The sequence below is a fragment of the Phasianus colchicus genome, chromosome 11 (genome assembly GCF_987193195.1).
Source record: "Phasianus colchicus chromosome 11, bPhaCol1.hap1.1, whole genome shotgun sequence".
NCBI lineage: Eukaryota > Metazoa > Chordata > Aves > Galliformes > Phasianidae > Phasianus > Phasianus colchicus.
In genome coordinates, this window is record NC_143446.1 from 9,902,100 (window position 1) to 9,917,016 (window position 14,917).

Genomic DNA, 14,917 nt, shown 5'->3' on the forward strand with positions numbered 1-14,917 from the left:
CATCTGCCAGGTGCCTGCCTAAAAGTGGGCTTTTAGGAGGGAGAGAAGGGCCTTCTGCTGGGACAGCATCGCACCTTCTCTTCCACTTTGTTCTTGAGTTTGGCTGTGCTTAAAGGAGGAATGGCTTTAACAAGCCACAGATGCTTCTCTGGGGTTTGTCTTTCCTCCAAGGGAGCCTTTGTCCCTTTGCTTGCCCGGGATAATGGCAGTCAGCAGAGTGAGCACTCTCAGAGCTGACTCATGTGGCTGTACCCCTTAGTGAGATACTGAAAGAAATGTGAGTGCAGAAGGGGGAGGAATGCATTAGTGCTTTGACGGATCCTGTGTGCTAATTGCTGGAGGAGCAGCCCTCATGCTGTCGGAGCCCCAGCCTTGCAGCTCCCTGCTTGGCCATCCACAGCTTCCCATGGCATCGTGCAGGCAGGGGCTGCTGTTAAAACTGAACTGCTCCTTCCTTCCTTCGTTATCTGCTCGGCAAACGTTATGTAATGAGCAGCCCCGATAAGAACGCTTCTGTAATTATATAATTGAGCCACTGAATCAAGGTCTTAATTAGTTCACACCCCAAATACCACAAAGCAAATTACTAGCAATCCTGGCTCTAATAAAGCAGATTAAACGTTGCAGTTAATAAACTCGGAGCCGTTCTCCCCTTCTGGCTGTGGGGTTCCCAGCATGCAGAAGGTGCACACCCCTTTGCTTGGCACAGGGTGGCTGTGCCACTGGTGCCCTGGTTGTGCTGCCCTGTGTCAGTGCTACACTTCTGTGATCCAGAAAATACTTGGGTACAAGTCTTGTTCCCATGGCTTCGGGAGCGTTGGCGTGACTGGCTTGGCTTTAGGTAATGGCAGGCTGTAAGCAAAAAGGGGTGCAGCTTGTTTGAGTGAGGCTTCTTGGGTTCCTTAGCGTTCTCAGAAGCCAGAGCTCCAGCAGGGTGGTGACAGCTTGGATTTAAAGACTTTGACTGTGTACCAGTCCTGGCACCTATTTTTGAGGGCAGGAGTCCAATTTGATTCATTCAGTGCACTAGCTGTGCAAGAAAAGGAGGGGGAGTAGAGGCCCAACAAGTATGAAAGCTGAAATAATGGCTGTGTCTTTGCTGCCAGCTCTTGACTGAATGAGGTCAGCTGCACTCCTCACTCAAAGACCGCATGGAGCAACAGCCAGCTGCCAGGACCCCAGTAACCACTGTTCTGCTGTCCTGCAGGACCTGAGCTCGGGGCTGCCCTCAGGACAGATCTGTCACGACGAGCAGCGGTTGGAGGTGATCTTTGCAGACCTGGCCCGGCACAAGGATGATGCTCAGCAGCGCAGCTGGGCGCTCTATGAGGATGAGAATGTCATCTGCTGCTACCTGGAGGAGCTGCTTCGCATCCTGGTGAGCCAACTCCTCTGCTGTAGGCACGGCACAGCCCTCCAGCATTGGTGAAGCTCCTTTTATTTGGCTGCCTCTGTCCTTGTGTTGCCATCAGACTTGCTGTTCCAGAGAGTGGAGGTTTCCTGTGTATCCCTTACTGTTTGTGGAAAGTCTGTGTGATCCTTTTGCTCCACCTTACAAAGCTCTTAAGGAATTACAGAACTGTTATTTACAGTGGCTGCTATTTCCCTATTACAGGAGAATAGAAAACCTCACTTCTGAACAGGTATAAAACATCTCAGCATATTTGTATGTATGAGAGGTACGTTGTGGCAGTGAGAAATACTGTCCCAGCACACTCAAGCATGTACAAGTCTGTCTGTACAGGGAACACAATGGCATGGGAGCTGTCATCTGGTGCAGTGAGGTGCTCTCTGCTACGGGTGCCATCACCATCTTTGCTATAGCACCTGTTTGGTACTCTTCATCAGCTCTAACATGAGCAGAACTGATTTATTTTTTAGGGAGTAAATGCCATTGTCTCTTTAACTCAACACATGACCTCCCTTCTTGCTGTGAGGCCCGCAGGGCAAGGAAGGGGTGGATTTCCTACTGATTTAGTGGGGTTCTGGGTGGGAGGTACAATACTTCTCACTATCGGAAAACTGGAGCTGCTCTATGTAAGATGCTCGCACTGAGATGCTGCTCAGGTCATGAATTTTGAGATGCTTTCAGCCTAAGATGTGCTGTACGGCAGAGCTTTGGCCATTGTGGCAGTTCTTGAGCTGTTTCTGTTCTGCATTCGGTTTCTTTGAGAGGTGGTTAGGCTGTGTGAAGCCAACAAGCAGCTGGCCTCCCTGGAGCTCTCTGCAGCAGCCACCTTACTGCTATCATGCAACAGTGGGCTGACCTGTTCATTCCTGCTTCCAGACAGATGCAGACCCAGAAGTTTGCAAGAAAATGTGCAAGAAGAATGAATTTGAATCCATCCTGTCCCTCGTGGCATATTATCAGATGGTAAGGTGACAGCATGTGTTGCATTTCTCTTCTTTTTGAGATTTCCCTGAAGGTGCAAAAGAGCAAGTTTATGTGATGAATATGTTACATTATGTGATGAATATGTTACATGTTAGCCCTGGGTAGGGCAGTTCTGTGGACGCAATGGAGTTGTAGCATGCCTCTTTTGAGTGCTGGGAAATGCCACGTTATTCATACAAGCTGTATGGAAGAGCAGAGAATGCTACAGACTCTGAAGCAGTAGCTAGCAGTGTGAAGGGTAAAGCTTGCTGCTTCTGATAGCTCCATTGAGGAACAGAATCAGCATCTATAATATATAGAGGAAGAATTTCTGAGGATGCCTTGGGTAAGCTGACAGGCTGGGACTGCTCCTCTTTTAATTGATGCACTCCTGTGCATTAGTAAATAGCTTTGCTTGGGAAAGTAGGTTGTGAGTAGAAGCCTTGGGAGCGAGGAAGAAAATCAGTATTCAGAGGAAGAAGTGGAAGTTTTGTCTTCAATGCCTATGCAGTGTTGCTTTGTTCTGCTTCTTCCTGGACCTGGCTGTTGTTGGATGCTGTTGGGGTTACAGGCTTTCCCCCATCCTGTCCCTGAGTCCCCAGCTACAGCACAACAAGCGTCTCTGCATTCAGCTTTCAGTTCTGTGTCTGAACCCAGAGCTCAGCGCTGGGCGCTGTCTGTATCTGAGAGCAGTGGGCAGCAGGCCACAACCTGCACCAGCCCAGTTCTGAATGGCATCTGGAAAGGACTCCTGTGACACTGTTGGAAAGGCAGTAGAGCTGCTGAGGTTACTGTTACTCTAGGAGGGTCTGCAGCTGTCTCAGCAGCAGGAGCTTCTTCCAGGTATGTCTCTCACCTTAGAGTGAGCCCTCATCCGGGACATCGTTTGATCTATTACACTGTTGTTGCAGGAACACAGGGTGCCACTGAGGCTGCTGCTGCTGAAGTGCTTTGGAGCCATGTGCAACCTGGATGCTGCCATCATCTCCACGCTTGTAAACTCCGTGCTGCCGATGGAGCTGGCGCGGGACATGCAGACTCACACGCAGGGTGAGCTGGGGCTGCTGTCCTGGGGTCACTGGGGACATCTTCCCATGAGATGGATTACAGCAGCCGTAGTGGCCTGTCATTGCTTGACTGCTCTGTGTGCTCTGGGGACACGGATGTCTGTTTTTACAGTTACTCGGGTTATTACAGCTATAAATGGAGAATGCATGGGAGAGGATGTTTCAGTCCAGTGGTGCAAGGCCCTCCAGTTCTTGAATGTGCCACTAGTGATCTGTGTCATTGCTTGGAGAGGTCTTAAAGCACGTTTTGAGCTGTTCCAGTTGGCTTTGTGATACTGACAGGAGGCACCTACAGATCTCTGCAGCCCCTTATTGGCAGTTTTTCTGTGCGTTCTATACCAGGTCTTGGAGGTGTTTCTTGGTGACAGATGAGATGTGTGTTGCATCAGAAGAAATTGCTTCCTCTCTGTGTATGAGGAGGGGTGGTCGTGCTGTTAATGAAGTTGCAGAGCTGCCACAGCCCTGCCTTCCTTAGCTCTTTGCCTTCCATACCCAGTCTTTGCCATCATGTTCCTCCTACTTCGTGCTCCTACTCCTGTGTTAGGATGACCTGTCCCTGTTGTTAGCAGGAACACCCTTCCTTCCCTTTGGGCTTGATGTGTTCAATATCTTCTTCCCAAGCAGATACTGGAAGTGCATTGTTTTGTTCTAAATGCAGCTCACAGTTGCAGTAGCTGTTGAGTGACCATTTGGATGAAGTCAGAATATTAATGTTTGTGCTCTTGTTACCTGTCCTCTGATGCAGTCTGTATAATGCTGGTTTGCAATGGGTGTTGTGGACTCTTGGAGAAGCGATGAGACTGTAGGTTATTTCTGCTCAGAACAGGGACTGTCACATCCATTGCTTGTGAGCCAAGTAAATGGCCAAGAAGACCACCATGAATGTGCATAATAGATGTCCCTGTCCCCAGCATGCTGCTGCAGCCTGTGCTGAACATCTGTGCTGTGAACAGGAGCAATGGGGCTGATCTGGTGCCTGGATAGGGATGTGGGTTGGGAGCCAAGCCTGCTCCGGATGGCTTTGTGGTCGCATTTGCTCTGCAGTGTGGGCATTTCATAGGTGGGGGGTGACTGAAAAGCACTGAGGGCAGCACAATGCACGTTAGGTTAGTGTGGAAAGGGACTGAGATCATTATGCCTATGTTGGCTTAGCTTTCTCTTTGTGTTACCGCAGCATATCAATTATATGCAGTGAGCCTGTCACACTGTTGGTGTTTTTTCCTGGGTATGCGTGAGAAGCCTCTTCTCTAGGCAGGGGCTTTTCTGCCTGAGAAGCAAATAATATTTGGTTATGGAACTATGACTGTGCATCTCTGACAACATTATTCCTGATTTTTGTGCTGCCAAAAATAAACTTTATTATGCATCTGTCACTAATTCATAAAGATTGTCTCCAGGTAAAGGTTTTCTGTGCCACGCTGAAGCTGACTTCAGTCTTCTGCTCTGCTCTGCAAGCTGCCCTCATGCAGGTGGGGTGAGCAGTTCTCAGAGCTGCTTGCCATGCCCCACCTGGTCACTGCATTGCTGTCCTGGGTGCTTTCCAGGGACTGAGTCATCCCAGGGTGCACAGCTAACTCTGCCTGTGGAGCATCAAGCTCCACAGGGGACTTCTGCACATCTTTGCTGATGTCCATGTGGCACTTCTGCTGAATTGGACCATCTCCCAGCAATTGTTAGACTCTGCTTCGGGCACCCAAAAGCATCCCAACTGAAGTGGGTGGAAAGTGGCTCTGCTGTATCCCCTGGATTTCCAACCTGCAGCTGTGATGTGTCTCCTCTCCTTAAATTTTTCTCAAGTGAGATGCTTTTTGCCCTCTGTGCTGTAACACTCAAGCAGTACAGTTAAAGGGTTAAAGGCTGTTCTTCCTTTTGCTTACAGGAGCCTCCCAAAGTCATGTCCTGATGCTGTGCTGCCTTCCTCACTAAGCTTGTAGCAGGCACTTGCAAGCATTCCATCTGTGCAGCATGCAGTCCTCCTGGCCTTCACAGCAGGGCTGCAGAGAGGTAACCATCCTTGACCCAGACATGTCTGTCCTTCAGAGGTGGCTTAGGGCATCAGTAGTTCCCTCCTGCCATCCTGGTGCTTACTGCTTCATGTCACACTGCCAAATGGCAAGCAGTGCCTTGCATGAAAACACGACCTTCAGCACTGGAACAACTTGAGCTTATTTTGGTACTAGGAACTGGGGAATAGCAGCTGATCCATGACACGCCATGCAGTAACTAATCCCTTCAGTGGATGGCGGGGGCCAGAGCAATTGGTGCCAGCACAAAGCCACTGGGGACCACTGCACAGCTCCGCAGGATCCCTCCTGGCTTGTTACTGAGGAACAGCCGAGGCTGAAGCTCTGTGCCTGGATGCTGGGTGCCTTTGATGAGAAGAAGCTTTACCCTGGGGCTGAGGCAGGCGTGTTGGCTGCTGGCCAGTTCTGTTGCCAGATGCTTGGGTCTTATTGCTTCTGGATGGCCACTTCTCTCTGATGCGGCTGGCCTGCACATCTATCAGCATTAGAAGAGCTTATAATAAGGCACAGCGAGGCAGAATTAGCCAGAACAATTCCAAAGAAAACAGACGGGGATAATCCACTCTGTAATTGTGACTTTCTCCCCTGTTGCAGCTCGGTGTACGTGCAAGTCAGCTGCCAGGCTCTCTTTACTTGAGTTGTAGACAGCTGTGTCTGCTTCCTGTGTCCTGGCTTTGCCCTGCTGTATTTGGAGGTGGAAAGCAAGGTCTTTGGTGGCCTCTGAGAAATCCCTGTCAGACAGAATAGCAGCCCTCCTACCAGTGCTGAGGGAACACGGGCTGGTGAGCAAACAGCCACATCTCTTCTGTCCTTCATGGCCACTTGAATGACACCTACCAGTCTGATGTCACCGAAGTCCCTCTGCTTCAGGAGAGCTTTCTGAATGCTATTTATTCACTTGCTGCCACTGGTGCTGCTCTGGAAGAAAAAAAAAAAGCCATGCTTTGGCTGACAATGACTGTTTTTCAGGATGAAGCAAACACATCAGGGAATGCAGCCTTGGCTGAGCCTTATCACAGTGGGAGTGCTCCAAACACTTGCAGAGTGTGTGCTGAATGAGTGCACCAAGTTAATCCAGATCTGCACCAAGTTAATCCAGATCTGCTCCTAGTTCAGCTTTCAGACTCTTCTCAGCAACCTCCCATCCAGCATCCGTAGCAGTGGAGCCTGCAGTCAGCTGCTACAAATGGACATCAGTTCATGGCAGATGGGGCAGGGACATGTGTAACCACCCTCCTCCCCCATCCCATGTCTAATTAATCTCTTCCTCTGTGTTTGCTACAACCGCATGTTCAGTGCTGGCTTCTGGTTCTCAGATAATTGTTGTGTGAGGAGCCGTGAAACGAGAAAAAAGTTCTGTTTGCGAAAGCACTGTGAAGAGCACAGGAACAGCAGCTCCCCATATCTACCTCCTGCCTCACCCTGCCTCTGATAACCAGCTCCAGGTGCCTAGGATGGAGAAGTGAAGAGGTCTCGTAATGAATAGTTAGGAAAACAGCACAGCCAGACGTGGGACGTGCCCACAGTGGCTGGGTGGTGGTGGTGCCTGGAAGCACCTCTGCCTGTCAGCTCTGGCTGTGCAGGTGCCTGTTGCTGCTGTCAGATCCTTTTTCTATTACAGCAAGCTTTGGTATCACTGACACCTTATAGCTGGGAGCTCCTTAGATAAGAATGAATTAGATTTAAGTTGCTCAGTGTCCTCCCTCTCCATTTAACAGGAGCAGACAGCAGTTTCCAGTTTTCTTTGCTGCCACATTGTCTAGGCTGCTCTCATACAAACTCGTAATCTTGTTAATGCGCAGTATCTCTAGCTGGGCCCCAAATGATACGTTTTCACTGAAGTGTTTGCTATTTCAAAGCTCAGGCGTCTTGTGGAGCTTTGACAAAGTCTGCATGCTCTTTGTTTATAGAGCCTCTGCTGATGGAGGTGGATTCTCAGGGTTATTGAGCTGAAATGATTCTCTAGCGTTTCTTCTAAGAGTAAATCTGCAAGCTGCCAATTGCTGCAAGTTCTTTAGCCAACTCCAGGAGCATTAGGAATGATGAAGGCACCAGCCTGAGTGGTCAAAATCAAATTGAGCTCACTAGTGCTTAGAAATGGATTGATTTGTGCACAGAGAGGTCTTTCTGGGTTGGAGGGGGAGCCAGAACCAGGAAGCATCATTCATGGAAGGGACCTTTTCCTTCAGCCTCACCACTCTGGACAAAGGCTGCATTTTATTATCACACAGATCATATCCTGCTACTTTTGTTTCCCTGCAAATATCTACTGAGGTGTATCTGTTAATTAACATTCAGGGAAGGCACTGGCACTGGAATATTCGCTTGGAGCTGCTGCCAGCACAAATGGCGTTGGACCGGCGGGCTGCAGGGTGTGTTGGTGGTGGAGGTGTGTGTGGCTGGGCAGTGGGCAGAGGCACAGAGCCATGAGCAGGGATCTGGTGGTCTCCCCAGAGACTTTCCATCCCTGCAGGCAGAGCTGAGGTAGCAGAAGTGGAGCAGAGCAGAGGTGGTAACGAGCGGTGTGGTGCTCTGGGGGCGGCGGTGGTTGGAACAGGCGGCACTTCAAGGTGGCCAGATGGATGCTTTTTCTGGGTTCAGTAATTACATAACTATGGGCTGTGTCCTGGGACTGTGCAGGGGAGGTTCTTCGTTATTCACGTGGAGTTTGCCCACATCCTCTTAAGTGAAAGGGGAAAAAAAAAAAAAAAAAAAGAGAATTCTGTTGTGATTATTTTAAAATTAATTTAGAAATGCATGGTGCAGAAGGCGTGTACTTAACCAGGAAAACACCCTGATAGTTCAGTAAATACAGGAACAAAGAGCAGTGCAATCAGCGTGCGATGTCTGTATTAAATATGTGGCTGACCAGCTGGGGGTGCTGCACCACACCCTCAAAAGAATCGGTGGCAGAACCTCTGGGTTTCTCTTGCAGATCATCAGAAGATGTGCTACTCTGCCCTGGTGCTGGCAATGATATTCTCCATGGGGGAGCCCCTTCCATACCATCATTATGGTAAGAGCAGCCTGTGCGTGTGTCAGAGCTGGTCATGGGACACCTGGGGATGGAGCTTTTGTGGGGACAGCCTGGGGCATTGAGCTTGGGGCTCAATGTCAGCAAGGTGAGATTAGGGTCCCCTTTTCACCACTGGAGTCTCCCTGGTGGAAACATGGAGCAGAGATGCCAGGTTTTCAGAAAGAGCAGCACAAATCTGGCTTGGAGCAGAAGCATTCTGCCATGGTGCAGAAGGAACAGTTTGCCCAGCACTGTGGCTCAGCAGCATACTTGTCCAAATATTTTGTTGTACTGCTGCCCTGCACTACAGCACTCGCTTCTTATTTGCCTCAGACGCATTCTTTCTGATGCTAACTCAGATTGCTCCATGAATGTCCACTAAATCCATCAGCTGCATAATGTGGCCTCTCCCTTGTAAGAAGGTGGCACAACCCTGTGTATTTCAAGTTCTTTGTGCGAGTGGAGATGATTAAGAATATTGCAGTCAAGAGGGAAGTGCAGACATTGCTCCAGATCTGCCTGTGGTACCCTTTCTTTTATTTCAGCCTTCAGCTAGAAAGTGCTCTCTGCAGGCTGCTTCCCCTGCCGTGTTGTGTTCCCAATACTTGGGAAGCTCTGGATTCAGTTTTCCTAGAAATGCAATGAAGATTTTTATAATTATCTCCTCAGCAGCTTCACCTTAACACTCCAATAACCACGTACAAGGTATAAGCTGGTGCAGCGGAGGCTGAGGAGCGAGTATCCATATCTCCTGCTTTTCTCTCCTCATGTAACCCTAGCAATTATTTCCAGCAGGTGGACTTATTTGCATGAGCTCCTGAGCTTTCCTAATAGCTAAATTGAAAAATGGGTTATTACTAATGATCTGGATGATTACCCCTTTTTTTTTTTTAAATAGATGGATTAGACCAGTGGTCAAGAATACAAATCTCTTCCTACCTGAAGCCTTCATTGGTGGCAGTGGTGCTGGAACAGCAGCTGGAGTGGAATTTGGCATTCTGTTTACTCAAATAATAAATTTTTAAGAAGCCAGTGGGAAATGAACATTCAGCATTTGTGTGAACTGTGGGTAATTCTGAGCCATTTGTCTCTTGCACAAAGCCATTTGTTAATTTCCTGGTGGCTAACACTGGCACTCTAGTAGTGGCTTTAAGCCTAAAAGCATTGGAGAAGTGGCTCACGTGGTCCCTTGTTGCTTGGTGTACTTTCCTGGTGATGTAAGCGCCATCTTTATCCTTCTGCAGAACATCTCAACTCTCAGTTTGTGCAGTTCTTGCTGGATGTGATTGAAGATGGGCTGCCCTCAGACACCACCGACCAACTCCCTGACTTATTCATCAACGTCCTTCTGGCCTTCAATCTCCACATTCCAGGTCGGTTTGGTGCTAGTCTGCCTTGGCAGGATAGCAGGGTCTGGACCAGTGAGGGGATGAAGAGTGGGGATGCAGAATCTCACTGGGACTTGATGGTGTTGTGATAACCTGTGCAGCTCTCTCAGCCTCTAGCAGCACACTGTTTCTACTTCTATCTGTTCAAATATATGCAAAACTCGAGAGGGAAAATCAGCCTGAGAGCTCATGTCCAACCAGCTGACCCTCTGGAGCACAGCAGCCATGAAGTGCAGGGATTTCTGTCTATACATGCAAGCTGGCTGGATCAAAGCAACTGCTGGGCTACAGGACATGTGTATGGCTAATTTGGAAGGGAGCATGCTTCAATGGGAATTTCTTGGTACCTGTCCAGAAAAAAAGCTTTTTGTTTTATGAAGGTTCACAAACCTTCTGCTTACCCAGCTGCACTTCTTGAACTGTACTCGGTTCTCACACACTGGAGTTGAGATTATTATCCTTAGCCTGAGCTGCACTCTCTCCTGCTTTCTCTCATTGCCAATCCTCCCTCCTCTGCTGAGCTCCTTAATAGACAAAGCCTGTGATCCCCAGAGAAGGGCGTTTGCCCATTCCCTGTAGGGCTGACTGGGAGCTTCAGAGCTTGTTATTGGAAAACTGGGAAGTAGTGCAAGGTCCTGCCACTTGTTAACCCTGAGTGAGTTTGGACAATGAGTGAGTTTGCAAAATTTCCTGTTGCTCCAATTGTATTTAATTATTTACAGCTGTTCTGCTTCATGACCTTATCCGTGGCTTTGTGGAGAAAGGGAAGGATAAAACAGCAGGACATGTCTAGTAATTTACTTATTATGAGTTGTACTTGATTAAAATTTGTGTGAAAGTTTCTAATTTCATGTGAAAGTTGATTGCACAGAGGCTGATTAAGTATAGTCTCTGCTGCTTTCATTCATTGCGCTTTTGGACAGTTACCCATAGAGTTCCTGGATGCAGTAATTGGGCAATAATGTGTGACAGGCAGTGTGTTTCTGGGGGATCATTGCCTACCTGGGGTGTAGCTGAGAGCAGTGATTTGCTAAGAACCTGTTAAATGATGCTCAGGTTGCTTATCAGTGGATTGACTTGTTATTTCTCTGCCTTCACGATTCATTTGTCCTGCATTGCAGCTGTGCAGAGTCAATTCAAAAACTCTGCTAAAACATGTTATGTTCATAGGCTCATAGAGAGGCTTAGGTTGGAGGGTACCTTAGAGATCTCCCAGTTCCAACTAATGCCATAGAGAGGGTTGCCAACCACAAAATCTGTTGCTTAGGGCCCCATCTAGCCTGGCCTTGAGTGCCCCCAGGGGTGAAACCCTGAAACCTTTGGTAGGCCTGATGAGTTGGTTCCCTGCAGTTCCCCAGAGCGATGCTGTGAAGTGGGAGCCCTGTACTGCTTTCCTTTTTTGTTTTGTTACTGTTGTCTTCAGCAAACAAAGAGATGTGCTGAGCAGGTTTCTTCCTTAGTTCCAGAGCACAGCGTGATCATGACGACAATAAGCAAGCACTCCAATGTCAAGACTTTCACAGAGAAGCTGCTGCTGCTGCTGAACAGGGGAGGTGAGTGCAGCACTATCACCTGCCTGGCAGGGGGTGCAGCTCCTGGGAATGGTGCTTGGTAAGAGCTGGGGGTGCTGGGGCTGCTGGCAGCTGAGAAGCTGTCGGCTCAGGCTGACGTGCTGCTCAGGGTGAAGCTTCCCATTTCAGACTGGCCAGCAGAGGGTTAGCTTTCTGCCTGCTCCAGGCATGGAGTGAAATCCGCTGTATGCACAGAGCTTGTGCACAGCAGATTGTTAGAAAGCTGGAGATCACTGCAGGCGGAGCAGTGCCAGGTATTTCTGCCTGCGCTGCATGCCACTATTGTGCTTTCTAATACCTTCTGGAGCACAGGGGCTTTGCAGCTTGAGATTTGTTTTGTTGATATGCTGGTAAATAACTCACCCTATGATGCTTGCAGCTCGTCTTACTCGGGCTTCAGTTCTCTCTGGGATCGCAAATCAGTTTCCACGCTATACCAGCTTCGGGCAGCCTGCATTTCAGTGCTTCTCTGTTTGGCCCTGTCCAAAAGCCTTTGTTTAGCTTTCCCCGTATTTAGATTCCCTAAAAGGATTTCCTTACTTTGAGGAGTAGGAGGACTACAACCAAAGGAAGATGCTTCTCCTGTGCCCACCTCCTGCACTACCCATAGCCCCTTCTGTGGCCTGCAGGGCCATGTTTTGATAGAAAACAGGGTACAAAGTGGGTAATTTAAACTTGGAGGTGTTTCTTTTATTGCTTCCAGAACAGTCCTAGCCTGGTCTCCATGGTGAAAGCTTATTTCTGATGCAGGCTCTGGTGGGCTTTTCAGAGGGGTCATTGGACCAGACTTAATAAACCAGGGAGAAAATGAGTGGTGGCTGTTGAGCAAGGAGGGGAGGCACTGAGAGGTAATGTGCTAATGAGCTTTCACCTGGGATGTTAGGTGAAACATAAACAATGATTAATGCTAATGCTAATGAGTTTGGTCTCAGCTTGGTGCCCTGCAGAGCTGCCATCCTGATTACACGGCTTTGTGCAAAGCACTAGGGACTGCTGGCATAAAAGCTAGCCATGGGCAGGGAGCAACTGGCTGAGATGGGGGCAGGCCCCTCCCAAAACCTGTGGGGAACAACGCAGGGGTTGGCACTGATGGAGGTGGGCAGCAGGGAGTGTGTGGCTTAACGCAATTTCTCTGCCACCCCCAGATGATCCAGTTTGTATCTTCAAGCATCAGCCTCAGCCGCCACACTCGGTGCTGAAGTTCCTGCAGGACATCTTTGCCAGCAAGGACACAGCCAGCATCTTCTACCACACAGACATGATGGTCCTGATAGACATCCTGGTGCGGCAGATTGCTGATCTCTCCCCTGGAGACAAGGTGCTCACACAGAGCCATGGGCACTGAGGAGGGGAGCATGGTCCCAAAGCAGTGGTGTTTCTCCTCACCTGTGGGGTTTGGTGGTGCAGACAGGGGTGGAGTCCTGGGGCAGGCAGAACATTTCTGAATGCTGAAATCTGTCTGAGGGGCTGGGGAGAAAGGGTGGATTTGTCCTGCCTGGCACATGGCAATAGGAAGGTGTGTTTGAAGGAAGATCTGCCAGCTCTGGTGGTCTGTGCCCTTCTGTTCAGGGACCTTTAGGAAAAGAGCCGCTCTGTGAGTAGCAGAAGGAGGGATCTCCTGCGTTTTATTAGTGCTAGAGGCAGGGAACTTGCTTATGTTTGGGAGCAATCAAGAGCATTATTGAGGTGCTGTGGGAAAAGCACAGTTCTCCATAGCTAACGATGAGTCCTCCAGAAAAGCAGTGCCTTTGGAGTTCTCTCTGGCTGGTCATGCAGCAGCAGCTGCTCCTGTGCTCATGCTATAATGGAGGCTGGCACTCTCGTTTATCTCATTTTGAGTTTTTCATTGTGCCCTGTTTTTTCTCCCCTCCCACTTGGCAGCTGAGGATGGAGTATCTGTCTCTGATGCACGCCATCATCCGCTCCACGCCATATCTGCAGCACCAGCACCGCCTCTCTGACCTGCAGGGCATCCTGCAGCGCATCCTGGGGGAGGAGGAGGAGGAGCAGCAGTGCCAGATGGACAAACTGATCATCCTGGAGATCTATAAGGAGTTCCCAGAAATCTCCCCTGGTACCAGCTAACCGCCCCTCGGACTGCAGTTTGAACCACTTGGATCAAAGACGTCTCTTGTTGACACTTTCTCCCTGTTCCCTTCCAGTACAGCTCATACCTTATCCTCCTTTGCGCGAGGCCTAAGGTTTGGACAGTGTTCACCGGCCCTGTAGGAGTGTCAGCGGGGTGCCCTGGGGCCTGGTGCTCCAGGGTGGGCAGCGCTGGGCAGAGCAGGCTGGGTGCTGGTGCTCGGTTTGCTCCCAGCGCTTGAGCAGGAGGCACTTTTAGCCAGCAGGAAGGGCAGAGCCCAGAGGGACTCAGCAGCCAGTGGGGTGTGTTTAGCTACGCTGGTGTCCCGACGTCCTGAAGCGAAAGGCCTTTGCCTTAGAGCATCACTTTATTTTCCATGTGCATCTCTCCCTGCAGTGACCAAGTGGAGTCTGTTGGTGCTTGGAAGAAGCTTTTGTAACATCTGTTTTGTTTCTGCTGCTCGTGCCAATGCGCTGCAGCGCTGCCCCGGGAGGCAGTGGCTCACTGCCCAGCGCCTCGCCTGCGAGCCTGACCCTCCCTGCTGGCCTGCAGCTACCGCTTGGGGCAGCACTGCGCCTGGGGTCCTGCTCTTAGCGCAGCAGCTGCTTTGTTCAACCCGCTTTCTGTAGTGACATTTAGATCTGAGTATCTTGCACACTGCAGCAGCCCAGAACTGTGACCCTTTGGTGCTGCTGTTAGGAGCCTTTGGTGTGGCTGTGGCACAAGCGGTGCCCCGTGCAGCCACAGCTGCTGCTTGCCGCCTCCCCAGCAGCACTGCCCCAGGCAAAGGGGCTGCATGTGGGCAGTGCTCTGTTCATAATGCCTGTGGGTTTCTTGCCTTGAGCTTTGCAGTAGCTCTGCTCGCTGCCCTCCTGTCCATGAGGCAGCGTGCGCCTGGTGTCCAGTGGCTGTTTGTGACCATGCACGAGTGTGGGGAACCCTTATTTATATCCCCTTTAGGTTTCTAGCCAACAGAACTAACCCTGTATCCCTGTTACAGATAGTCACACACTAACGTGGGTCCCTTAGGTATCCGTGTGTGCAGTCTGGTCGCTCCTGTCCCCAGCTCTTCCTCTGCAGTACCCTGTGTAGAAGCTATGGGCATTTGGAACTGGAAGCACTGGGCACAGAGATATGGCTGTAGGAGACAAAAGCTGAGCTCTGACCACAGGTCTGGGCTCTCGGCACTGTCATGCTCAGGAATGGAAAGGTTTGGCCTGGGAATGCCTGAAGCTTAATGACCGCCCTCGTAGAGAAAACTATTTTTCCCGTGTAAAAATGTATGAATGTCAAAAGGGATGCTGTATTTTCTTAAACACTGAGTGTAACATGCAGAGGAATAAAGATGTCTTAAACTGGATTTGTGTGAGCACAGCCCTGTCTGGCCACGG

At 49.8% G+C, this 14,917-nt stretch overlaps 1 protein-coding gene across 1 annotated transcript in view; it reads left to right on the forward strand.

Moving 5' to 3' along the window:
* Positions 1-14,917, forward strand: part of NCKIPSD (NCK interacting protein with SH3 domain) — a 34,945-nt gene extending 20,028 nt beyond the window's left edge. The window contains exons 6-13 of the mRNA XM_031607882.2: positions 1,208-1,378; positions 2,288-2,374; positions 3,286-3,424; positions 8,401-8,481; positions 9,726-9,854; positions 11,330-11,422; positions 12,586-12,758; positions 13,322-14,917. Of these exons, the coding sequence (XP_031463742.1) occupies positions 1,208-1,378; positions 2,288-2,374; positions 3,286-3,424; positions 8,401-8,481; positions 9,726-9,854; positions 11,330-11,422; positions 12,586-12,758; positions 13,322-13,525 (1,077 nt within the window). The 3' untranslated portion in view covers positions 13,526-14,917. The remainder of the gene's footprint in view (positions 1-1,207; positions 1,379-2,287; positions 2,375-3,285; positions 3,425-8,400; positions 8,482-9,725; positions 9,855-11,329; positions 11,423-12,585; positions 12,759-13,321) is intronic.